This window comes from Penicillium crustosum (genome assembly GCF_028827405.1).
Source record: "Penicillium crustosum strain IBT 35664 chromosome Unknown utg000001l_segment0_segment0, whole genome shotgun sequence".
NCBI lineage: Eukaryota > Fungi > Ascomycota > Eurotiomycetes > Eurotiales > Aspergillaceae > Penicillium > Penicillium crustosum.
The window spans coordinates 5,223,639-5,248,046 of record NW_026623122.1 but is presented as its reverse complement, the minus strand read 5'-3'; the positions used below and the strand labels follow the sequence as shown (position 1 = coordinate 5,248,046).

General features: G+C 48.1%; 12 protein-coding genes across 12 annotated transcripts; 6 read left to right on the top strand and 6 right to left on the bottom strand.

Annotated features, from left to right (window-relative positions):
- Positions 1-303: 303 nt before the first annotated feature.
- Positions 304-1,048, bottom strand: N7487_001960 (Short-chain dehydrogenase/reductase SDR; the record flags this gene model as incomplete). The annotated part of the gene is made up of 2 exons (XM_056869707.1): positions 304-463; positions 516-1,048. The coding sequence occupies 2 exons, from the start codon at positions 1,046-1,048 to the stop codon at positions 304-306; spliced, it is 693 nt and encodes a 230-aa protein (XP_056734491.1).
- Positions 1,049-1,355: 307 nt separating this feature from the next.
- Positions 1,356-3,248, bottom strand: N7487_001959 (Zn(II)2Cys6 transcription factor; the record flags this gene model as incomplete). The annotated part of the gene is made up of 1 exon (XM_056869706.1): positions 1,356-3,248. The coding sequence occupies one exon, from the start codon at positions 3,246-3,248 to the stop codon at positions 1,356-1,358; it is 1,893 nt and encodes a 630-aa protein (XP_056734490.1).
- Positions 3,249-3,850: 602 nt separating this feature from the next.
- Positions 3,851-4,868, top strand: N7487_001958 (DODA-type extradiol aromatic ring-opening family dioxygenase; the record flags this gene model as incomplete). The annotated part of the gene is made up of 3 exons (XM_056869705.1): positions 3,851-3,890; positions 3,961-4,272; positions 4,372-4,868. The coding sequence occupies 3 exons, from the start codon at positions 3,851-3,853 to the stop codon at positions 4,866-4,868; spliced, it is 849 nt and encodes a 282-aa protein (XP_056734489.1).
- Positions 4,869-6,088: 1,220 nt separating this feature from the next.
- N7487_001957 (gamma-glutamylcyclotransferase family protein) lies at positions 6,089-7,189 on the bottom strand (the record flags this gene model as incomplete). The annotated part of the gene is made up of 1 exon (XM_056869704.1): positions 6,089-7,189. The coding sequence occupies one exon, from the start codon at positions 7,187-7,189 to the stop codon at positions 6,089-6,091; it is 1,101 nt and encodes a 366-aa protein (XP_056734488.1).
- A 1,305-nt stretch (positions 7,190-8,494) lies between these two features.
- On the top strand, positions 8,495-9,721 carry N7487_001956 (uncharacterized protein; the record flags this gene model as incomplete). The annotated part of the gene is made up of 4 exons (XM_056869703.1): positions 8,495-8,771; positions 8,833-9,380; positions 9,440-9,576; positions 9,637-9,721. The coding sequence occupies 4 exons, from the start codon at positions 8,495-8,497 to the stop codon at positions 9,719-9,721; spliced, it is 1,047 nt and encodes a 348-aa protein (XP_056734487.1).
- Positions 9,722-10,195: 474 nt separating this feature from the next.
- Positions 10,196-11,212, bottom strand: N7487_001955 (gamma-glutamylcyclotransferase family protein; the record flags this gene model as incomplete). The annotated part of the gene is made up of 1 exon (XM_056869702.1): positions 10,196-11,212. The coding sequence occupies one exon, from the start codon at positions 11,210-11,212 to the stop codon at positions 10,196-10,198; it is 1,017 nt and encodes a 338-aa protein (XP_056734486.1).
- A 1,072-nt stretch (positions 11,213-12,284) lies between these two features.
- N7487_001954 (amidoligase enzyme-domain-containing protein) lies at positions 12,285-13,580 on the top strand (the record flags this gene model as incomplete). The annotated part of the gene is made up of 5 exons (XM_056869701.1): positions 12,285-12,522; positions 12,597-12,730; positions 12,790-13,143; positions 13,203-13,336; positions 13,409-13,580. The coding sequence occupies 5 exons, from the start codon at positions 12,285-12,287 to the stop codon at positions 13,578-13,580; spliced, it is 1,032 nt and encodes a 343-aa protein (XP_056734485.1).
- A 1,067-nt stretch (positions 13,581-14,647) lies between these two features.
- Positions 14,648-14,970, bottom strand: N7487_001953 (uncharacterized protein; the record flags this gene model as incomplete). The annotated part of the gene is made up of 2 exons (XM_056869700.1): positions 14,648-14,855; positions 14,891-14,970. 2 exons carry the CDS (start codon positions 14,968-14,970, stop codon positions 14,648-14,650), a joined length of 288 nt encoding a protein of 95 aa, XP_056734484.1.
- Positions 14,971-16,648: 1,678 nt separating this feature from the next.
- Positions 16,649-18,790, top strand: N7487_001952 (uncharacterized protein; the record flags this gene model as incomplete). The annotated part of the gene is made up of 4 exons (XM_056869699.1): positions 16,649-17,031; positions 17,115-17,432; positions 17,569-18,025; positions 18,080-18,790. The coding sequence occupies 4 exons, from the start codon at positions 16,649-16,651 to the stop codon at positions 18,788-18,790; spliced, it is 1,869 nt and encodes a 622-aa protein (XP_056734483.1).
- A 1,253-nt stretch (positions 18,791-20,043) lies between these two features.
- N7487_001951 (uncharacterized protein) lies at positions 20,044-20,457 on the bottom strand (the record flags this gene model as incomplete). The annotated part of the gene is made up of 1 exon (XM_056869698.1): positions 20,044-20,457. One exon carries the CDS (start codon positions 20,455-20,457, stop codon positions 20,044-20,046), a length of 414 nt encoding a protein of 137 aa, XP_056734482.1.
- Positions 20,458-20,932: 475 nt separating this feature from the next.
- N7487_001950 (uncharacterized protein) lies at positions 20,933-21,250 on the top strand (the record flags this gene model as incomplete). Its single annotated transcript, XM_056869697.1, has 2 exons — positions 20,933-21,034; positions 21,083-21,250. The coding sequence occupies 2 exons, from the start codon at positions 20,933-20,935 to the stop codon at positions 21,248-21,250; spliced, it is 270 nt and encodes an 89-aa protein (XP_056734481.1).
- Positions 21,251-22,299: 1,049 nt separating this feature from the next.
- N7487_001949 (MFS transporter) lies at positions 22,300-23,880 on the top strand (the record flags this gene model as incomplete). The annotated part of the gene is made up of 3 exons (XM_056869696.1): positions 22,300-22,569; positions 22,632-23,166; positions 23,225-23,880. The coding sequence occupies 3 exons, from the start codon at positions 22,300-22,302 to the stop codon at positions 23,878-23,880; spliced, it is 1,461 nt and encodes a 486-aa protein (XP_056734480.1).
- Positions 23,881-24,408: the final 528 nt, after the last annotated feature.

Genomic DNA, 24,408 nt, shown 5'->3' with positions numbered 1-24,408 from the left:
ATGGGGGAAGTGCGATATGCATAGTGGCTAATAAGATCGGGTGGAGCCAACGTGTGGTGAATTGATTGATAGAGAAAAACAAAGGCTATATGTGCGGCAGACACGTTGAGGTATCTTGGCTGAAGGAGTTGATACTCGGGGTTAAAAATAATCGAGCTCCAGGGAGATCGAAAGCTATATAGAAAATGTATACATAAATTGGATTTTACACCAAATCAATCACGTACCAGCGGTAAGCTTGGTGTCCACCTTTCTCGAGATCTGGATTATCCATGATAGTGCCGTTGGGGGAAAGACTACTCCTTAGAACGTGACATAGCCCTTTCCTTTGACAAAAGTTGCATGCCACGGCACTTCTTCCTTTCCGCTGGCGATATCGGCGAAGAATTGGGCGTGTGCCTCGCCATCAAGGCTCATGCCCTTCATGCTACCATCGGCATTGCGCTCATCGGCATAGATAAAGCTATTGAAAGACGTTAGCAAGAACATCAATAATAGACCAGGAATCAACCCACCGGTAGCCATGACCAGAGTAAAGTATATCCGCCGTGCCAATCCAATACGCAGAGGCGGATTTACCAATCCCCAAGTTCAGCATCATGGGCATCGGAATGACGGCCTTGTTTAGCATATTGCCCGTGAAGATGAACAGCTTCTTCGTGTCCTGTGGGAGACTTTCCCACCCCTTCACAGCCTCTTGGGCGGCCGCATAGGCAGACACGGTGTTGACATTGAGATCAGCAGCAACGCTATCTGCTGGGATGGAGAAGAGGGAATCGTCTGCGGGTGGTGTCAGGGCTGCGGCGTTGTATACCACGACACTAGGCGGGCTTTGAAACTCAGCCTTAACTGCCTCAAAGACTGCCGAGATTGATGAAGGGTTGGAGAGGTCTGCCTTGATGGACAGATAGCCCTCGGTGGTTTTCCCGGTTGAGGCACTTCTGGAAGCGACAGCTACAGAGTAACCGGTGCTGGCAAACTGTTTAGCTACCGCGGCACCGACTCTGGGCCCGGAGCCGAGAATGAGGATCACAGGGTGCGTAGACATTTTGTGGTAGATGGATATCAAATACAAGTGAGTTGGATTTGTTTGGTACTGTTCCTGGGGGATTCCGTGATTTATAGCTACAAGCGCCAAAAGAAAAACTGGTAAATCATGAGTAGTGTTCTAATTTTTTGTTGTACGGGATCATTAGTTCTGTAACGATTCGATGGCACAATAACAAGATTCACTCAGCTTTTGTTGATCCCGCGCGGGTTGTGGGTCTGTCAGGTCACTTTAGGCAAGAGCCCACTTTGTAGGTGTTAGGGCGGCACCGCGCGGCAGTTAAAGTACACATGCTTAAGACAACCGCTTATACCAGCAGTGGCACATAGCCGAGAGTGCGGACGCACGCTGCAAAGTCCCAAGTGTTGACATCGATGGCATCCCTACGCTTCCACACATTCTCCATTATCTCCAGCGCCTTCTGGGTCGCACCAAACAGCCGCAGTGGGGCCAGGGCCTGGACCATTGAGCGCAGGAGACACTCCTCATCAGGATTCGCGAGACATCCAACTATGCAGAATGGCCACACCACAGTACGCAGCAGCGCAGGCGCTGGTAGCCGGGAAAGGAGCTCTATTGCCCGTGCCACGTTCTCCCTAATGGTGGAGCTGCCAGGCTGCCACCCAGACACTACGACGGAAAGATAGATCAGTGCTGCGTGTGCCCAGATCCGTGTAACTACGGTGCTACTGTCTCCCAGTGTGGATAGCGCGTGGTTGTTGTAGAGCATGAACATGTCAACCGGGTTGGGAGTTCTGGGTGCGTGTGCTGCGACGTCAAGGGAGGCGAGGTTTTCGACCAGGGTCTGCTTGATTTCCACTGCGCGCGCGACCAGTTCCATCGTGTCGAGCTGCCCAGTCTTTCTGAGTGACTTCTTCCATGCGTCGAGCGCGGCTATCTGGCCAACCTGTAGTATCACCCAGCTCTCGCAGCCGACGAATGTTTCCAAACTGAGAGAAGCATTCCCGTCAGAACCGTTGGTTGACAGCAATAAAGCGTGATAATTTTGTAGCCTCGGCGGCTCCTCAAGGCACGTGCTGGTGACGATATCGTCCAGGAGTAGCAGCACAGAGAAGAAACGGAAAGCTGCCTGGTCGGAATTCCAAGCCCTCCTCTGCTGCAGCTCCATAGTCCAAGGTGGATCTCCCATCTGGCTCAGAATATCATGAAACGTAGGTGATTCTCCGTCCTCATTGCCATCATTGGCATCATAACCTGCAGCTCGGAATATTTGCGTGAAGAGGACAATGGCTGCATCAAGATGCGTCTGGCAGTTCTCAAAGTTACCAGCACTGACCTCAAATTTCAGTAGCTGGATAACGCTACCCATAATTCGGGAAGTCTCGATTATTAGATCTTGCGCAGCACTGGAGGTAACCCCTTCGAGGTCTCGCTGAAGCATCCTGAAAGTCACATCCGTTTGTCTCAGAAGTCTTTCCCAGGCGAGCGTCTTACAAAACTCATGACCGGAGGCGGTATTGTCCAAGGCGACAGACATGAAGTACGAGCTAAGGCAAAGAGTCGTGTGCCACATGGCCTTATTGCGCACAGCGAGCTCCATGACCCAGGAACGCCCGCCTTCAAGCAGCGGGGGCCTGTAAAAGGGGAACAAGAAGGGGAAGAAATGGTCGAAGTAGAACACGATAAAGCGCCGGTCAATCTCTTCGTCCGCGGATGCTTGACCACCCGAGCTATCTGCAAACAGCGTACCCAGCCCATTGTAGCTAGGTGTAGTCCCAGCAGAGTTATGGCTGGCATTGAAATGGCTTATCGAGGCTGACCCACCGTCAGACCATGTATATGCAAGCGAAGGATGAGTAGGACTTGAGCATGAAGAGGGGTCACCGCCAACGTGCATACGTGATGCTGGGTCTCTTGGCTGGCTGGGCAGTCTCAGCATGTCCACCTCCGTGTCAGAGAATGGGGTGGCATTACCTTCCGCCTGTGCGGGAGCCACATTTGTTTCCAGGGCATCCATCGACTGGGCCCCGCGGCGGCGGCGCGCGGCAGCTCTCTTGACCTCTTCCTTGACTTCCTCGGCCTTTGCCATTTGCCCAGCGCCCCCATCCATCCATGCTGGTTTCTCATGGCCATAGTAGCAGGTTATTTGCAATGATGAGCAGATTCTGCACTCCGGCCGCATCTCATCGCACTTCTTGCGCCGTAAACGGCACGTCCAGCAGCCGCTATAGCTCTTCATTGTGGTCACACTAGACACAATGCGCAAAAATCTTATTTAAGATTACTCAATCCTCAGAATGCGCACAGTTGATGTTAGAATATACAATATCAGCACTTGGTTCTGCATGGGACATTGAGCGAATGATTGATAGATGCGTGGTTTGACTAAGAAAAGGGTAGGGCCCCGTTCGGGTACCGCGCGGCATGACTAAGCGGGAAACAGGTCCATCCCCTGCACACTAGTCGTACATTAGAGTTAGACCGTCACTAGTAAGGAGAATGTCTTTTCCATTCCCGCCCGCCTCTCTCAGATGTTGTTTAGCTTGTTACACTAGCTCATCCAATGTATTTAATACATAGCGCGCGGCATGGAATTGATGGGGGTGGACAAATGGATGGAAAGACTTCCATCGCCGTCACTGGATAAGACGACTCCAAAGCGGACCAATAGGTCGACCGACAAAGCAAAATATGGGAGTATATTATACCGCTTAGCTGTATTGAAATCCTAGACCCGGCCTATTTAAGGGAAGGAACATCCGAAGCTCTATCCCCGGGGGTTCTATGAGCAAACACGAACGACCATCTTTCCATCTCCCATTCGATAACTCAGCATTTACCATGGTACGCGCCTCAGTGGTCTGTATATCACATGGAGGAGGTAAGCCTTCAATTCGCTGTGTCAGACAAAACGAGCAAAACAGGCGAACTAATTAATTATCTTTGTACAGGACCCCTTCCTGTAATCGGTGGACCGGGTCATAGAGACATCATTCATTCCCTAAAAAACCGAGTCCCTAAGATCCTCAAGATTGGTACGCCGGAGGCCCCGCGAGGCATCGTTTGCGTGACGGCCCACTGGTCCGAACATCAACCTACCATTTCATCCGCGAGCCACCATGACCTCTACTATGATTATGGCGGTCTCCCAAGTGAAGCTTACAGCCTGAAGTACAATGCTATGGGGTCGCCTGCCATCGCGGAAGATATCAAGAAGGTTCTTACTGAGGAAGGTTTTACACCTATTCTTAATAGGAAACGAGGTGAGTTAGGATGCCGTGTCCTAAAACCACTTCTGAGACTGCCAGCTGCCCAGCGAAGCAGAGAGCATCAATGATAAACTAACAAGTGGACTACGGTAGGTTGGGATCACGGTGTTTTCATCCCCATGATGCTTATCAATCCGGCCGAGGACATACCCATCATTCAGTTATCCATCCTCGCGTCTGAAGACCCGGCTGAGCATCTCCGAATGGGCCGAGCCCTTTCGAAACTTCGTGACTCCAACATTGCAATTTTGGGCTCTGGCTTCGCATCTATTCATAACAATAGAAAAGTGGTTCCATTGATGATTAGCGATACCAGGGCGCCTGCAAAGTTGATCAAAAGTGCCAGCGAATGGAATTCAGAGCTGACAGCTGCGGTGACAAAGGAAAGAAGGCAAGACAGGGCAAAAGCACTTGAGGGGTGGAGGAATTTCATTCATAGCTATGAGATGCATCCGCCAGGTGCTGCCGATCATTTCATGCCTTTGCTGGTGTGTGCGGGTGCAGCAAATGATGGGGCGGCTAGGAAGTATAAGGATGATTTCCTCGGGATGGATATTTGGACGTATTATTGGAATGATTCCCATGTTTGAAAAAGAATGCAAATGCGGAGCATTGCTTTCTTTACAATTAATAGATAAACGGACGAAGCCGAGCTCTTAGGGAAGGCGGAAGGCGAACGAACTGAGGAATATGGTACAGATCTCAAACCAGGAACTGCGGTATATTAGTAGAGAGCTTTTGAGGAGTGATATTCGTAGCGTGTGCAGGTGTACAGACTTCTAGGACAGGTCGACGATCCTAGAATTAAATATCAACTAGAACTGTTCCACCTAGTGTTACAGCTTGTACTACTCCTATGCTAGCTAGTTCCTAAGTAGGCGCATGCGATCATGGGGTATCCCTATCTCTACAAATTGGTCTATTCAATACACATATCACAACGTGTGGTTATTGCTACCTATCTATATATGCCACTACATGTAGCTAGAACTTATAGGACCCTATGGTATTATGTTAGTAGCGGGACTTTGAATCATTATGTTGGGTCTGGGTATATTGTCGGCAGCACCTTAGGGGTATTCTAGGTTGAAAGTTAAATTCACCACTTTGCGGGCCAAGAATAACAAAACATTGGGAGAGGTAAGAAAACGAATAATAAGGGACTTTATGTAAGATGTCACCCGGGTTTGCGGTAAGCCTCAATGGAAGCTGACTGCAGGTGCTCCTGCATACGAAAATCAGCCTCGCTACGGCAAATCACTGTTCGGGAAGATATCCCTGAAAATAATTATTTCCGCGGAGAAACCGATAACCGTTTCAAGGATCTTCAGATGGCTATACAAACCACTCGTTACAGCAAGGATCCCCTGTAGCGGTCAGCGGCTACGTCGGTTTTTCCCTATAATGGATATTCCAACCCTTGCTTTTAACAGTCAGTTCAATACAAAGGCCAAGAGGTTGAAAAAGCGATTAAAAATAACATTCAAAGTTCAAAACAAAGTGTTTCAAGCAGACGGCGCCAAATACATAAAAACGTGAAAAGCTGCTGGGTTTAAACGTCCCTCGGCTATAGGGCAATGGTGATTGGAAACGATTGACCGAACAACACCTAGACTCAGTCCTCGGATCATGTGCATTTCCTGATAGTCTCACACCCCCCAGGTCAACGGCAGAAGAAGTCGTGACAAACGCTCTCTCTCTTTCTTGTCTGAGAGCAGCGAATACGATCGATTCTGCAGGCTTCTTTCTTCATAGTAACCAGAGCTTTCGATAGAAAGGCAGGAAGAATACCGGGAAAAAAAGGTCTAATCTAGAATGGAGTTGAGCTACCACGTCGGCGGTATTCAAGAACCTGCTCAGCATAACCTCCAACATGGTAACGCGAATTAACAAGCGTAGTTGATTCTGTACCGCCCCATTCGTCCCACTCTCGACTCTGCCTGAAACTCGTCGGAGACCTGCCCCTGCCCCATTCTCGAGTCTCTGACTGTCTTCCAGTATTGTAAGTCGGTCGATGGGGTCTTTCATCCGGATATCTGAGATTGCCGTCGAGGTCGCGGAAGTCTTGATACCGTCGATAGGGTCTTTCATCCGGATATCTGAGATTGCCGTCGAGGTCGCGGAAGTCTTGATACCTCGGCCGAACAGTTATCACCCTCGCGTACCTTGGATAGCTGGGTCGAACTGTCGACAAGCGTTCGTCCTGTTCCTGTCTTGGTTGACTGCTTTCCAAGGTCCTGTGCGGCTGGTGGCTTGTACCACCAGCTTCCATTCTCGCATAAGGACCGGGGTTTGTTCGGGATGCATCGTTATTCGGACGTGGCAGCTCCCCATGAATGGTACGATCAATTTGAGTCAGGAATCGATCCGACAATCCCATCTTCCGTCCATCGATGATCGCCTTCTCCATGCGTGTGATATATTCTGATCTGATTAATCCGTCGTCCTTGTACTCGCGGCTAACATAGACAAGAGCCTCAACCATCTCTAAGCTCTCTTGCCCTGGATACCTCGATGCTGGTTGGTGTTCTGGTTTTGTGATATCAAGCTGATCGTCCATCTCAAGTTCCTTCGCAACATGAAAGGTCTTGATCCCGCAATTTAGCAAGGGCAAGAACTGAGTGTGTAGATGCTCATCGCTGTAGAATCCCAGCGCTACGCCTTCGCTGCGGTCTAATTTTCGTTTGTCTTTGGCGTCGATTTGGTAAATCAGACCTTCGACATAGTCTCCTCGACATTCGACAATATTTGCAACACCACGCTGGTTGATCTGCCATCTGTATCCCTCAATTCTGCCCTTTCCCTTGAATATAGACGAAGGACACCGTTCCGCCATCTGCTTTAGGCACATATTACTACCGTATGCAAAATAGTACCAGCGCTCCGGCCTCCTAGCGGATCTGGAAGCCATGATGATGAGATGGGGAAGAAAACCCGTTGAGATAGCTGCGAGCCACAAAAACTCCCACTTTGTTGACGACTACCACGACCAACGTTGAAAGGAAGTTGAATGATCGCGATGTATCACTTATAGTGCACTAGCCAGTCACTCACGAAAGTGCAGATCTGCGCAAGATGAATGTTTTGTGAGTAGTTCCAAGATTTTAATCTTCAGTAGGAGGCAGCACTTGTCTGGGTATGGCAGCCTCTCGGGCATAGGGCCATGACTCTTTCTGCCCATAGTGAAACTTCACCGCTGGTGTTTACCGCCCCTATGTCATCTCGTTACATTACTCGCGTCGTAGAGAACTTCTCTTTTACCCCACTACTCGTACTCTCCAGCATCCATGTTTCGAGCCTCTGATGTTCCATATATTATTAGTATTATCTATACACATCAAATCGTAAGTAGTCTATCATTGTATGTAATTTCCCCTCTAGATTGAATCTCGCAGATGGGTTCTAATCACCGAATATGACCTATATCCTAATTAATGCAGTCGCTAAGGCTAACTAAGCCTATTCCAATTTATGCCTAGTTAGCCTTTTGCAGTGAACGAAGCAAGTTACGCAGTACTCCGTATATTATACGACATCGTATTAATTGCCAAAATGACGAATCCAAAACGGGCAGAAAAACTTACGCCCCCTTTGCCCAACAGTTTGCCATAGTCTGCCCCAGTCCGGCTATCGGCCGATGCCTCACCACTACGGAGTGATAGTTGTGTCCATGGACCTTTTCTGTATTTAACTGTGCCAGCGCACACGGTGGCTTACAGGAACTGACCTTAATGGCCCAACCTAAGGCAGCAGCCGTCCACAATAACACTAGTCCACATAGGGACGTAGTACTGGGCTAACGAAAATCAGCCTCGCCCGCTGCGGCACTAACGGTGCAGGCCCTCGCAGATATACTTGCGGCTGGAATGGGGCTGATTGTGCTCGGTTCCCCTTGCCCAGGCAATGTGTCAGCCACGCAGATGCAGCTAGGAATCCTTCGTACCAACCTTGGAACTGCAGCCTCGTGATCTAGCGGGGAATGGCAGTAATGAAGAAACCAGCAGTATTGGAGCCGAGTGCGCCTAACATGTGTCTAGTGGTGGCTTTTGATGGTTGTGGCCTTTTGTCGGCGTATTTTAGGATATACAATGGCCTAAGGCAAAAAAGGCTAGAGGCTCTTGTCCTGCCGCATAATAACACCCTTTCCTTTGGAATATAAATGTTTAGGTCTCCAGCTGAACTATCCCAGCACTGATACCTCGTACCTGACGACAATATGGCCTTCTACTACTTCGGCGTCGAGATAGAAGTTATCGTCGAGCCGCACAATAAACAACAGCCCGTACCGGCACCCGTGGAAAATGACCTTGACCTCTGGTATGGCAAGATCGCCAAAGCTATGCGTAACAGGAAAGGATGTGACCAACAACCATTGAAAGTAATTGCTGAATCCCGGAGGGCCCAGTATCGGGAGACCAGAGAGCGCCACCTTAATTGGTGGATCACTTGGGATGGATCGCTGATTGCCCCAGAATGGCCCAGGCATCCCGGCGGTAGGTCGAATCTCGCACTTGAACTCGATCGTCCTAATAAAAGCTGACATTTTGTGTCCAGTGCCTCTCGAGGCCGTATCGCCACGGTTGGAAACACGCAAGCGGTGGGAGGATGAAATCGATGCATACTGGGCCGCCATGAGGGCCGTATTCCACATGCCCCGGCGCGTGTTGAGATGTGGTAGCCATGTTCACGTGTCCCCCGGTAGAGGCACCTTCCACCTCAAAGAGCTGCAGGCAATCGCCTTTGCTGTCGTCTTCTTCGACGAGCAAGTCCAACAAATTCTCCCTGAAAGTCGGAGAAATTACCACTACTGTATGCCTAACAAGAAACACTCTCAACGTCTGAAAGGTAAGAGCATAAGCGAAGTAGCGGCGTTGATCAACGCCGTAAAGAACAAGGAGAAACTGGTCGAAGTTATACAGGGCTTGTCGAAAAAGGACCGCCCGGTACTCTGGAACTTCCACAATGTCACACGTATGCCATTTTCAGAGGAGACAGCGATCGGCACAGTTGAATTTCGAGGTGGGAGGTGCCTGAGAGGCCCAGTAAGGACGAAGCGGTGGATAAGTTTTGCCGTGGCGTTCATGATTCTGGCAATCCAAGAGGTATGTTGTACAAAGTTCGAGGCTTGACGTAGTGAGACACTTGTGCTAACATGCCGCAGTTTAAACTACCTCTCAAGAGCTCTTACGCGCCGAGCACCGCGTCGCAATTCTGGAAGAAGATCCGAAACGCCGCCGCTACCGAGAGCATGGCCCAACACCTGCCGGAAAGCTTCAAGACCATGAACGAATCTAACCGGTGCGTTTCTCACCCTTTTCTTTGATTTTGCCTAGTAAATTAATTTGCTTGAAATTGCAGATCCGAAATCGCTGACGACCCGGGTGATGATTATCCATTTGATATGGCGAGTACCGTCTTCGTTCCTCAAAGTGGCGAGATGTAACTACTGCTTAACCTCGGCTCTGCACGGCCGATGCATAAGTTGCCGATAGTTGATCCTTTCTTTATATCCTCTGGGGGAGATATTTAGACCTGGTGAAAGCGTATATTGTCACTTTAAATTGAACCTGATATGTACTTCATATGTCGGAAGGTCCTTTTTAGCCACATGTGCTATAATAGTACGAGACTAAGGAGTAATTTATACGTGCTAATTTATTACTTGGATGTACTGATATTTCTTTCAAAGTAGCAAAAGGTTTGATAAGTATACTTGGGTGTTTATATACAGATAAACCACCTATGTAGGAGCTCAACAGCATATGAAACGTAGCCATGGGAGCTAATTCAATTCGATGTATTAGGCCTAATCTTAATTTGATATTTCTTTCATTATGTTTGGTTTCTTACTTTCATAACTAAACAATTTTAATTTCTTGAATAACATCATACTAATTGACATGGAATTTCTCCTATGTTAGGGACCCCGAGGAAATTTTTCGGTGCCTTGACTCTGACTAGAGCCAAACATTGACGACAACAGTGACCGGAGGCCGGCGGGCTCTTTATGTTGTTCTTTTGTTGGGGGTGGTTCTTCCTTGCCTGTTCCTGAGTGGGCTCTCCTGGTTCCTTTATCTTCGCCTCGGAGAGGTTGTTTCCTGGAGTTTGCGCCGTGGCTCCTTCTTCTGGTGTGATGAGCTGGGTGGGCATGATCTGGCCTCTGTGCACCAGCGGAGTGCAGAATAGGCCCGCTTTTTGCCTTTCTTTTCCTTTCTTCGGAGACAGTCTGTGAGACAGAAGGATTGGAAGTCGAGGGGTTTTCTTGGACGTCCTCTTCCGGTTGATACACATCTCCATTGATGTAAGGTTCAAGATATCGTTCCACAAAATCCCTCGAAACTTTGAGTTTCACGGCATCGTTTATTGCGTTTTCCATTCTTTGGACATACTCGAGTCGTATTAGTCCATCATTAGCATACCTGGTGCTCAGGTATGTGATCGCCTCAATTTTTTCAACCTCGGCTGGCGGACATCTTACTGAGGGCAGTGGTCTTTTGGACAGCACTGACTGCTTGGGCTGTGAATTTGCTGCATTTTCGCCAATGTCATAAGACTCATCTTGAAGCTTGTCTCGGACAATCGCTGTCTTTTTCTCAGTTAAAGTTGGATGTCGCTCCAGGAGAACATTCAGCACGACTCGCTCATAGACACCGAGTTTGATGCCTTCCTTGCGATCTAGAGTCCGACGGTCCTTATCGGTAACGGAGAAGACGAGACCCTCGACCACATCACCCTGATCGGCTGGTCCACTTGAAACGTGTTCAGTGACTTTGACAATGTTTGCCACATGCCTCTGGTTGATCTGCCACTTATATCCCCGCAGTGTGGCCTTCCCGATGAAAGTGCTTCCGGGACAACGATCGGCCATTTGTGTCAAATTCATGTTGCTGCCAAAGGCGAAATAGTATTGGCGATGAGATATCTTGGTCGACATTTTAGGCTAAGACGCATTCCAGGATTCGGATGGCTCAAGTCACCAGCATGAAGCATGGACTAGCAGAAGGATTCAGTCGTAAACACAGTGAACAAGGAAACTGCGCCGCGTAGAATGATTGTGTGAACGACAGTATGGTGTTATTTTCCCACAATAAGATTTCGATTGGGCTGAGAAATTCATCCCAGCATAAGCCACACACCTAATACCTGCGGATGTAGCATTTCGTATGACGTGTCAAGGAGGTACAAGGCGCAGTGAGGCGGAATCTGCACGCGCTTTTAGGACGACATGGTTGGTCTAACTACTCACGGCAGTCGATAGAAGCCCACCATATTGAAATTCTGCCCAGGTGCCTATTTTAGATAAGTTATTTTTGTAATTAAGTAATTAATACCATCTCGTACAGCCCGACGATAATTATATTGTCAGAGCCTGTGTAGGTCCGAGGTACCGGATCAAGGATAAAGCCTGCATATACACGTCCACGGGTATCGACTGCTGTACAGTAAGCGTATCGGAATTTTACCCGTGGACCCCATGGTTCTCGCTGCTCTCTCACATCAACCACTTATTTCCGTCCCAGCACGTGCACTTCTCGAACCTGCAGGAGTCAAGGCAGGTAAAAGGTCACAATCGTCGTGCTGCGGTTTTCTCTTTGCCGGTGGCTGCGCTACCGTAATGCAGCTGTCTCTCGCTCTGCAGCTATTGTATCGGACTCTTTCTGTTTTGGGCACTTCGGCGCCTATACTGTCCCGGTGACTTACTCCCCTACTCGTACAGGCAAGAGGGGGATAGGGGGCTCAGACTCAGCCATCCCCATGCGAGGGGCCCTATTGGGAGCTTTCCCGGCTCAATTGGGCAGAAGAACGGGCATTGGTGTTCGATATCTGATACGAGGCAATCGGCCCCAGATGGGTTGATGAGGCTGAAAGACTAAATATGTGATGGACACCATATTATCCGATTTCTCACCTTGCGTGTAGCAGTGAGCGCCCACCTTGGAGTGTCTGGTCTATATATATATCTATATATATGAAGGAGCAACGAAAGCGACATTGACACGACCCTCATGGCAAGGTACTCTTTTTACTTTGGCGTCGAGATCGAGCTCATTTCCGAGCCTCACGAAATCCGACAACCCCTGGACCGAAGGTTTTACTATGAGAAACTCGCCAAATCTCTCCGCTCCCATGGCCTTAATGCAAAAGCAGATTCCCTAGAAGGCAGATACCGCAAGCATTCTGAGCATTATGACAAATGGTTCCTCACACGAGATGGATCGCTGGGCGAACCAGACTACCCTGCTAGTGAGAACTGCTGTTCATCCCGGGGACAGCGCTCTCCGTCCTAACTACAAAATACTAATATGCTGAGTCGAAAGTTCCCATAGAAGCTGTGTCCCCGGTGCTCAGCACAGTCGCAGACTGGCAAACCGAAATCAACCTCTTCTGGACTTCCTGGGACCGTGTCTTCGAAATGCCCCGCCGCTCCGCTAAATGCGGCAGCCACATCCATGTCTCCCCTGGGCCCAACAAGCGCTTCACCATGACTGAGCTAAAGAATATCGCCTGCAGTATCGTCTTTTACGCGAACAATCTGAACGACATGCTCCCCTCCCCCGCCGCAACAATACGTACTGCCAGAATAACTGGGAAACTTCACTCGTGGGCTCGATGTACAAGAGCGGTTCCAAGAAGGATGTCCGACAAACCATGGAACGGATTTGGAAGATCAAGAACGAGGAGGAGTTGAAGCGCTTTATGCAAGAGGACCGGCGCGTGATGTGGAACTTCGAGCACACCGTCCCCGGCGCCCGCTTTACCGGCACCGTCGAGTTTCGAGGTGGGCGTGGCCTCAGAGGCCCCAATCGGACGAAATGGTGGATTGCCTTTGTCGTATCATTTATCCAGCTCTCCATATCCAGTAACGTAAGAGATGTACTTCGCCGAGCCCAAACTCTCGATCACTAACCGTGCTCGTCAAACAGCAATTTCCTTACAAAAGCCCAAGCAATCGTCCACAGACAGATTACTTCTGGCAAAAGATCGAAAGATACGCCCGCACTATTCAAGTTGCAGGCGACCTGCCGCCAGACTGGCGCGACCTAAACGAGTCCTACAGGTTTGTTCAGTTTCCCCTTCATCGGTTCGGATTTTGACTCCCGAGAGAGACGATACTGACGATCCCTTGTAGTAGTGAACATTGGGAAGACACGGGGGACACCGACAGCGACATGGACGAGGACAAATCGGATACATCGTCGACCGAGTCAACGAGTTCTTCCGAGTCCTCGGATTCGGACTCCTCGGATTCGGACTCATCGGATTTGGACTCATCGGATTTCGAGTTCTCGGATTCGGAATAGTTATCGAGGGCGATTGTTAATGAGTGAATGAAATGGAGCAGGAAAGAGCCAAGTGCGTCATCCTGTGACAACGCCGCAAATTATGTTAGGCCTAAGCTGCTTTGGGTTTGCCGTGGAGAAGGCAGTGTGAAATGTACGTTATATAATGATATCAATATTGAGAATGATTGGAGCTTGCTACTCGACCATCTAATCAGCGCTACAACTCTACGCTCGATGATCCGGGGAATACTTCGTTTATTCGGTCCGACGATTTGTCAATAAGGCTTTAGTAGAAACTCTTAATCAAAATTCTCCGTGGAAAAGGTTACGTTATTGGGGTTTGGTAAAGAAGACACCTAGGTGAGATATTATGTTGTCAGAGATGCATTCCGGCTTCTCCAGTTCGTACTCTCTTGATTGGTCCTGCACCTCTTCGGCTCTCTTCTTCTATAGCTCTCTGCACTCCCCATATCTCAATCTCTCAACATCTCATGATGTATTTTGATAACTCCCTCGCACATATTTTTATGTTTGTTGTTAAGGTATATCCATGTGGTGGCTATGTGAAACTATGTATTGGAGGGGAATAACGTAATATATTCTTTCATATAGATATTAATACTTGCTAGAGGGAAGTGTTTCCATGAGGGTCCTCACGGTCGTGGACACTTCCTAGTGCCCATGGACGGGCAATGTCGATGTCTATTCCGCAGTATTATTATAACTTAAACCTAGAATATACGTCTCCCACGTTAATACTGAGGATGTAACCGAACTAATAATTGATTGCGATTAAGCAGAGGATGATACCTCATCAAATACCTGACTTGAGTACAATAGACCTTTCCTTATCATGTCTCTTATGTTTCTTCCAATTGATTTTATACAACTCTCTTTTCCCTAGCACGTGGAGTATTTCTCAGGGATGACCCTTCACCAGACTGAAATGACTGGCTTTATATCTACATGTACTAGCTCACAATCTCACGTCTTCAAAGAGTGTATGGGGGACCTCGGCTTCCACCCTTCTGATAAGCAGGACCGACTTCTCCACGCTCACCTTCAAAGTCCCCTTTCCAAACATGCTAAAACCAAGCGCCGTGATCCTCCACATATATATGGGTAAGAACACACTCTGCCCGATACAGGGCGTAGGGCTCAAGAGGGTTTTCATCCCAGCCGCCTTCTTCGGCATCCCCTATCGTGCCCCTGAGGCTCTCCTTTCTGATCTCAAAGTTGACCCGCTCAGGAAATATTTCCAGAGCAGCTGCCAAATCCAGGCCACCGAAAATACTTTAATCTTTAAGGTCAACCTCATCATAAGTTACCCATTCTGCAACTTCATTGGCAGACCATAGAGCATTATGACCCTCTTCATTCGTGTAGCAGAGACGAAGCCAGTAGCCATTGTCAGCAGTGGTGTTATGACCGTAGACACGCAGTGCTTCAGGCCTTACGGGCCGAAGAATATCATCTATTTGAGGTTGAGTGGGAAAGGGCGGTGCATTGCCTGGTCGATAAGGCTAATCCTTTGATGTTCAGTTAGTTAAATGTTGTAGTCTTTCGCAAGGTATAGATGGCATTCACCTGTCTTCCTTCGTACCCCAATGCGAGAAATCGGCGCAAAAGCCTTTTGCGACGGTCTGCGGGGGACTCAGTAAAGACTGACGGGTTTGGGTGAGGTTATTCCCATTCGGAAAGGAAATAAGTATCCAATTTAGTTTTCCCCCAAGCAGGCATCCGGGGTTATGTTTTTCAATGAAGTTGAGTGGCATTTGTCCTTCGTCGCGTGGCGTGGAAGTTCTAGAAGGTACACGGAGAAACACACGAAGCATAATATAGAACCACGCACGGGTACGCACAAAGCCAAGTGCGCTAATCCGACCGTATCATGGCTAAATATGAAACAATCTGCATCCAATATCCGATATGGGGGGTGACGGTGGAAAGGCCATGATTGTGCGTGGTTTTTCGAGGTAGAATCGTGGCTTTTCCGTATAGCGTAATTCATTGCCTATTAGTACAGTAATCAACATTATATCGTGGCCAACTGAACATAGCGCTAGTGTCGACGCTACTTCTGATTATTTAGCCGCGGCTTAGCCGACTCTAGCAGACCGAATCCTGATCCCGAGCCATCCTCTCGCAGGAACTCACTTCTTACTTTTGTGGATGGAAAGCTTTGCGGGGTCTAAACACGAAGGGCTTTACCTTCTCACTACTAGTCGGAAGAGGATGATATGGAATCAGAACTCACTCGTTAGCTGGACAAGGGGGACTACATATCGATCCGACAAGATCTTGTGGCCGATGAGTCTATAACAATCTAGAACTTTTCGGCGTCTGTGTGCAAGTTGGGGAACTGATTTTAATCCTACCTGTAACAGCCAAGCGTGGTCCATAAATTCTGTTACTCATTTCATCGTCCTTTTTCACTTTCAGCCTCAACCTGTTCGCAGAGAAGTTCAGCGTGACGGGCCGTTTTTTGTTGATCACCTGTCGCGGCCTGATTGGTGTGCAAACCCAGCCACCCAGCACTAATGTCCAATCATATGAGCTAGATATTATCGTTTGACGCGAGGGATCCGAGGAACCTCACAAATGGTGATAGGCAGCTCATGAATGCCAACGCATGTAACCTCGGTCACACGATCCTGGCTAGAGTTTGCTATCCTACGGAGTAGAAATTAGGCAATGCAGTGAAGACCCAAGTAATATCCGGCTGACGTGTACGGAGTACTCTCGTACAGAGTAGCTCTTGTGCGGTCAAAAGTTTAGTGGGTGCTGCCCGGGTAAGAAATGGGTGAGTGCCCCTTTACGGTCGCGGGTCACGCGGCTGCGGACACAGGTGAATCAGGGCGAGAATCAGCTAAGCTCGCAGGGACCCCTCGACTGAATGAGCTACTAGAAATGATTGGATATCATTGCTTTCTCTGAAACATCAGTTATCTTGGCATCTGCACATAGTCAAAGCAACAATCGGCTTTGCTCCGTACCCATTCCTAGGCCCTGATTCCCTCATCACTGCATGTTCTAGGATCTTGTCAAAAGGTGAACTTGGGCTTTCCTTTGGCTTTATCCGAACAATGTCAAAATCTGAAAATTTCTCAGAGGCGGTCAGCCCTGTCCTTCGTTTGAGACCTGTTGCTCAATCCGAAGAAGTAGAGCCAGAGCCTTGGAAAGGGACTGTTCATCTTGATGGGCCAATGGTCCCGCACCCTTCATTTTTGAGAGAGTATCCATCAGAAGATCGTGCTCGTTCAAACTACGTAACAGGCATCACTAAAGACGAGTACCGAGAGCAATGGAAAAATAAGCGGGCGGAGCTGTACCAGCAGATTCGAGCGCTCAAAAAAACGAGAGAAATTGGGTCCCCGGAAATACTAGCGCTCGAAGTTACTTATCCGCCAGTTGATATGACGCAAAGGGATGGAAGAACAGATGATGATCTTGAATCAGCACTGGAAAGGTATTACGTCGGTGCTCAGCAGTATAGTCTTCTCCCAGGCCTTTTCCTATGTGACATTATCAGGCTAATCGGGAAAAAAAAAGCTATCTCATACCCGGCGAAGAAACACCGCTTTCAATGATAGAGCGTTATGGTGCGGATTGGGGGCTCAACGCTCGAGGCATCTATTATCGGCATTTTTACTCACCGGCATACGTTACGCCATGCCATAATCTCTGGCTTCCTTCACTTCATGATACCGATTGGAACCATGTTAGCGAAGACGGTCGTCGTGTCAGAGCAGAAAAATTCCTCAAGCATAGCCTGGACAACGAAAGATTTAAGAAAAGCGAATATGCTTGGGAAGCCGATGCGTGGCAAGATGTTTTTGGTCTGCTAAGGGAGGACCCAGCGTTGGCAGTGTGAGTTTCTATTTCCTGGAGCGGGTTCTAACTGTTGACCAATTGAATCAAGAGACAAACATGAGTACAACACAATCAAGCAAAAAAGAAATAATGTGTCATGTCTCCTTGACGGCCAACCCAAGTTTGTTAAAAGAATACCGGATGCTACTTTCGGACTTGCGACCTTCAAACCTGCCGATTACCCCGAGTACCCCGAGTCTTTGGATGTATGGAGCCTAGATCGTGACCGTCTTGAATCCCTCCTTCTGCATCGCCACTGCGGTCTCATTTCTGACCCACATTGGGGAGATGTAGACCTAGTCTTCCCTTTTGCTGTTTATGAAGCTAAGGGATGGAGTGGGGACCCTCGAGAAGCTCGCCGCCAAGCTTGTTCAGCAGGAGCGGTTTACCTTGATATGCTAGATAACTTAGCAAGGAAGCCAGGGCCTTCTGTTGGATCAGAAAGACCATACCAAACTGAACAGAGTTGCAATAATCAAGTTTTTGCTCTCACGTCCTTTGGAGCTCATTGGCATGTGTTGGTGGGCTACAAGCGACTGCGTCTGGAGAAAGAGCATGCCGGACATGAAGGACTCAGTAAGTCTGTCTATGTAAGTTTGGCCAATGGAAGTAAACTTGCCTTCGTATACTTATTGTGATGATAGGTTTTTCAAAGGATCTGGAGCGGCCGGGTTGTGACCAAGCGCAAAGCATGGGAGCTCTTGTCGTTGGTCGACCAGATACATTCCTGGGGAGTGACAGAGCACCGAGATTTTGTCATTCAACATCTTAAGGCCTGGCATGAATTTGGCAAGTTATGCTATGCCAATGATTTTCAATGGTTGGAGCAGCAATTGAGCAAAGATCCGCTCAAGGAATATAGGGAAGAACATGGTGAACCGAGGATACTAGGACCAGTCGCATCCTTGCAGCTAGCAGGTTGGGTCAAGAACTTGACTACGGATACTCGAGATAAGCTACGAGATAGGGCTGTATTTCACTTTTGGGAAGCTCGTCAACGAGATGCTGACGCCAATAAAGATGATGAGCCTATAGAGTTGCACTGCGTACAAGGAGACTGTGGCCCAACAGAAAGCCCGGGGTTCCCTTTGACAAACAAGGAGGAATTCTCAACGCATTGTCGCCAGGTACATGGATACAGCGACAGAGACATAGCGGGTATTAAACACGCTTTCAAAGAACTGAAATTTCTTGAAGAACGCCCCAATGAGCCAAATCTGCGGCAGATGAAGAGATCGACCTGTGGAGAACCTGGACCATCTGCAAAGCGGTATAGAAGTCAACGCTCTACAGCCCAGGGGGAGTCTGACCTTGGCAAGGGAAAAGCTACAGTTATTGACCTAACTGATGACTAGCCAAATCATCCCATTCGCATACTATAGTTTGGCAATTACAGTGGTTTTCATGACCTGCTTTGGTCGTCCTCTTAAGGCTAATTAGCAAAGAAGGATAAAAGGCATGATTATAAGTTAGCCCTTTCCATCCAAGTGAAAATGGTTGATAGTGGGATCTTCGCAGGTAGGTGATTCAGTCGGCACCAAGATAGGGCTAGATTCATCGACCATGTCTAGCCAGCACTCTAGGTAGCCAAAACCTCCTTATTGATACCAGAAGCCTCCGCCGCTAGAAAAGAGCATCCAAAAAAATATCTAGAAAGACCACTAAAAAGATATTACTAGGCCGTATAAGCAGCCGACTATTATTGTATACTCGTAAATTATCGATTAAATGGTAGGTAGGTTGACTCTAACTATACTCTGCAAATGACGGTGGATGACTGAAAACTGCCGGCAATATTATCCAATGAGAGAGTTGAGTTCCGATGGCATACTTAGTTGCCCGTAACAGATGCGTGTAAGAAACGACAGCCTTACATAGGGGACCAAGAGGGTTTTATAGAACCACGCACGGGACGCACAAGGACAGAGCGCCCTAAGCGAAAGGGCCAATACTAAACTCAAGATTAGAACTAAAGATTAAATGGGCTTCTTCTGTGTCAATAATATACACTTCTTCCATCCAAGATCAAAGTTTTCAGCATACGCGATTCTTCAACCAGCCATCAACTATATTGCGCACTGCAATGACATGATACGAGAGAAAGGGGCATCGGCTCAAGGAGGCCATCAACAGCATTCTTGACAGAGACATGAGATTACGTCGGAAGTACAAATAGCCAGAACCAATCGCCGATGGATTGTTTCATCCCAAAGTTATCCATTCTCCCCGAGGCTGTGCTACATGTGCGGATGGCCCGTCAAAGTTGATACTACGAAGTGACCGCGTCGACGACGAACGTGATCCTGCCATCCACTATGACCTGATTGCTCCTGGCAATCAGTTGATGACAGATGCTTTCGAGATCGACTTACCGCGGAAAAAGATGTTCTCTGTTTCGGAATGGAAGCCGCTAGGCTGGTGAACACTTTTCCCCTTGAGGAGAGGTTTGATCCGCCGGCGACTCGGCAAGAGATATTCTCTCATGATCCGCAGCTACCAAACCCGTTGTATTCGAACTATGAATCGGCGCCAAAACATTAAATAATCCCACTACTTGCTTACCATGTTGGAGGAAGTTTTATAATAGAAATTATCTTTAAAAGTCAGCCTACAGGGCATAAAAATCAATAAGCTTCCTAACATCACCGACGATAAGGAGACAGGTCGGTATTCTGTCCGGAACCTGGCATGTCGAACGATAAGAAGGTGGGCAATCAAATGCAGGCGGATCCTGATGCCAGCGCGTCTGGCGCAACTCCAACAGTTCAACCAACTTCATAAAACACATTGCACTATCGTCCACTCCATAAATCTCAGTCTTGACGATATTGCGCATCAGACTTCTCCATTCCGCTGGTGCGACTTTTGCTGAAAAGGTGTCATCAGATGGGTTAAGATAACACGGAATACCATCACCAATACTAGAAATTCGAATCCGCTTATGTTCGCCATTTCGCGCGAGGCGCGCCTCCTCTGCATCAATTGCATCAAGTATCCTTGCATAACATTCCGCAATGCACATACAGACAACACCCAAAATCACGGAGTTTTGAATAACTGAAAAATAGCGCGACGGGCATTCTTGGCAATTCAAAATCTCGATGGCCTTTTGTACAGACCCACGTAAAATAACAAGATCGTCTGGGGCTATAAGCCGGGACTTTACTCGCAACTGCTCCAATAACAGATACTGTTCAGAAAGACAAGCACAACGATCAGCTGGAATAGAAAGCATGTCCCCCTTTGGTTGTGGGTAAAACCGCTCTGGAGATCTATGGCAAGCGTCTGGTTGTCAGCAAAGTGCTACAGTTGAGATTAAACGGAGCTATCTTACGAATCATCATTGCGATTACTTCCGTTTACGGATGGTAAACAGACCAAACCACTCCCTATGTCCGTTTGAAGATCTTCCAAGGAAGTAAATTGATGAGGCTGGTGTGTCGCAATATCCCCGCCTATTATGGGCGACGTATCAGCATGGGGAAGACTGTCAGGCGATGTGGAGCGCGGACGTGAAGCAGCCCGATGTTCGCGTTGACGAATCCGGTGGGATTTCTGATGGCTCCGCCGAGACTTTGGTCTCCCCAGTGACATTTGAGGTGAGTAACAACAACTTAGTTTGGTGTCAAGGCATCTTGTGCAAGTAGGGCGCTCTCCGGAGCATCGGACCTTTTTCGCTCCTTAATACAATCCACGTCGGTCAATTTGGTACTAGCTCTGGTAGAGGAGAAGAAGCCTACTACAAGAATCGCATGCAACCCGAAAGGCCCGACCGCCCGTTCCAGGTCTTATTGAGGTCAGCTGGCTACCAGTGACGCGCTGTGGTGTGGCCATGATGATGAGGTTTAGAGGAACTTCGAACCTCCCGGAACATTTTAAAGCGTCTGGGCTTATGTAAGATAGATAAGTCTCCGTGGAGAACTTCTACTCGGGCACCTACATTGCTGTCATTAATCCAACGTGTTAAGGGAGGACTACCAAACAAATAGTCCGAGCACCGTATTCGTTCCTCAACTGGAAATGGGATCTCACGTGTGAAACGGCGGCGTTATTCGACATGCGGGTCAGAAGAACCAAACCGTAAATTGGGGAGCCAAGGGTCGATATGCTGGGTGTTGTAGTTCAGAGGAATAAACCGATTGCCCTTGTTCCGAAGAATATACGAGATAAGTCTATTCTATTGGAAATTAACTTGTGCTTTCGTGTAGATCGCGCAGAAACTGTTTCATCAGCAAGAGCCCCATCATCGTGGCCGTCTTGCCTCCCCCCTTTCCCCAATTGGGAAGTTTTCTGAACACTACCATTGCTATTGGTAGGCATAAAAAACCGCGCATCATAGAGACACTTTGGTTGCGGTATTTCTGTGAGCTGAAACATGCCATTGCCGCCTCAAAGCCCGTCTGGTCCACTTCCAGCGCTGATAACGAGGACGCCAAATTCTTGACCTGTAGACCACAAAATCATAGCCATTAGGCATTATCTAATATTTCTAATAGGGATATGTGTGAAGATCGAGCTGATGACTTGAAGAGATAGAATCAGGAGATTGAGTGTAAGCCGCTGGGTAGGTACTCAATCAATGAATTTTGCAATCAATGCATAGAAGTCTCCGAAACGGACCTTTATTTATCGCTTGTCTCAGTGTGATATACCATAAAGATAGTCCACAATTCTAAGCGCCACTCCCGCCCTCTGGCATTAGGAGAAAAGTCTCCGCGTCTCTGCCACTGACTACATCCCAATGCTACTGCCCTCCACTTCGGTATCCGAGTATTTAATCACTCTTTCATCTGTTACCTTTAAAGCAAGAAGCAGTCCCATCAATCCCACCAACCCGACTTAGTTCACAACACTCTCAAATCGAATGACAACGGACATCGAACGAGAGCCAAATGGCACTCCCATGCGGGAAGTTCCCCAACTTGAGATTATCGAGTTTACTGGCCCAGACGATCCCTCCCACCCACATAACTGGGCCTTACGACACCGCGTTTGGGTCAGCTTCATGCTGGCGATATTCAATCTCGTGGTCACCATTTCAAGCAGTATCTTCGGCACTGCTCAGAAAAACGTTGCGGAGGAATTCGGCATCAGTGATGAGGTGACAGTGCTTGGTACATCCTTATTTCTCGTGGTATGTAAGATACGCCTGATATGGCAGCCCACAGGATAGGATCATGGCTAAGACATGTGTAGGGCTACATTATCGGGCCGCTGATATTTGGACCGTTGTCGGAGAGAGTTGGCCGAAAATATCCCTTGATTGCGGGGGTCACGATATCTTCTCTATTTGGTTTGATGGCGGCTTTGAGTCAAAACATGGCGACATTGTTGATTGGGCGCTTTTTGGCTGGATTATTTGGAGTTGCGCCTATTGCCATACTCGGAGGAATTATCACGGACTGTTGGAATGCTGTCCATCGGGGTATCGCAATGGCATTGTGCATCTGTTTGGTCTTTTCGGGTCCTACATTTGGCCCAGTCATTGGCAGCTTCATTGTCGAAAGCTCTATTGGCTGGAGGTGGACCATGTGGGTTGTGATTATTGCGGGCCTGGCGATTTCTCTGCTTGCCCTAATAACATACCCCGAAACACATCCACCCAGCATTCTTCATAGAAACGCAAAACGTCTTCGCAAAGAAACGGGAAACAAAAACATGCGTTCCAAGTTAGAGGTGGAAGGCGCTTCGATTGGTGTTTTGGCACGGATTTACCTGATACGTCCCTGGGGTGAGTGTCATACTTGCGCGGCCCTATATCTGATTATTGCTAAACACTGACTACCCAGTTTTATTTTTTACGGAGCCCATTTTGGTACTACTGACACTCTATCAATCCTACATCTATGGGTTGATGTACCTGTTTTATCAGTCATATCCTATTGCATTTAGTGAGGTACGTGGCTGGAGCAGTGACCTCGCCTCACTACCTCTTCTGGGAATCATTATCGGGGTTCTAGTTGGTACAGCGGTTGTAGTGATTTACACTATGACATACTTCAGAGGAAAAATCAATGCCCGAGGCGGCAAAACCGAGCCTGAAGACCGTTTGCCTTTAATGATCTTCGGTGGGTGTCTTGTTCCTATCGGACTCTTTTGGTATGGATGGACATCGAGCCCGTATATTCCATGGCCAAGCCAAGTTTGCTCAGGCATACTAATCGGATGGGGCATGTATACAATCTTCACCCAATGCTTCATCTACATTGTGGATTGCTACACGGAGACTGCCAACAGTGCTATGGCGGCGAATGGCGTTGTTCGCAGCATATTCGGGGCAGTCTTCCCTCTTTTCGCCAATTACATGTTCCACAACCTCGGCGTAGATTGGGCGGCAACCTTAGTTGCGTTTCTGAGCTTGATCATGATTCCAGTACCCGTCATATTCTGGCGCTACGGGGCTCGTATACGGGCTCGAACAGTGGCAAAGAGATCGGATATGTAAACCCACATTCAAATGTCTCCTAGCCAAACCTTTTAATAAATCTCTTTATATACTACAAAATTGTCAACTCCTTTACGCGATCCCTTTAGACAATGAAGGTAGCTATAACATACGGAGGTCAGCTGGCCATCTAGATGGCGGCTCGGTATTGCGTAAACGGGAGCTATTATTGTTCATCATCTTGGAGCCACATATACGCATCAACCTTGCTACGGTATCTGTTTTTATCTCGTGGAAATGGACGTTTAGCCGCCAGGAGCGTAAAACAGAGACAAGAATTGAATCACAGCCTAGCTAGCTTAATGTGATTTGTATGGGATTTCAAACTCCGAAGATACATTTCCTCCCCTCAAAATGGGAAGCCCAGTAAGTCAAATAGTACACGTTTAGATTGTGCAGGCCCTTGCGTTGAAGCCTGGACTCAATTTCTATAGCAACTTGAAGATGCGGCATCATTGCGCACACACATTACCATTTCTCGAACATGAATGGGTACATAATAGAGATTTTATAGAGCTTAGCATATGG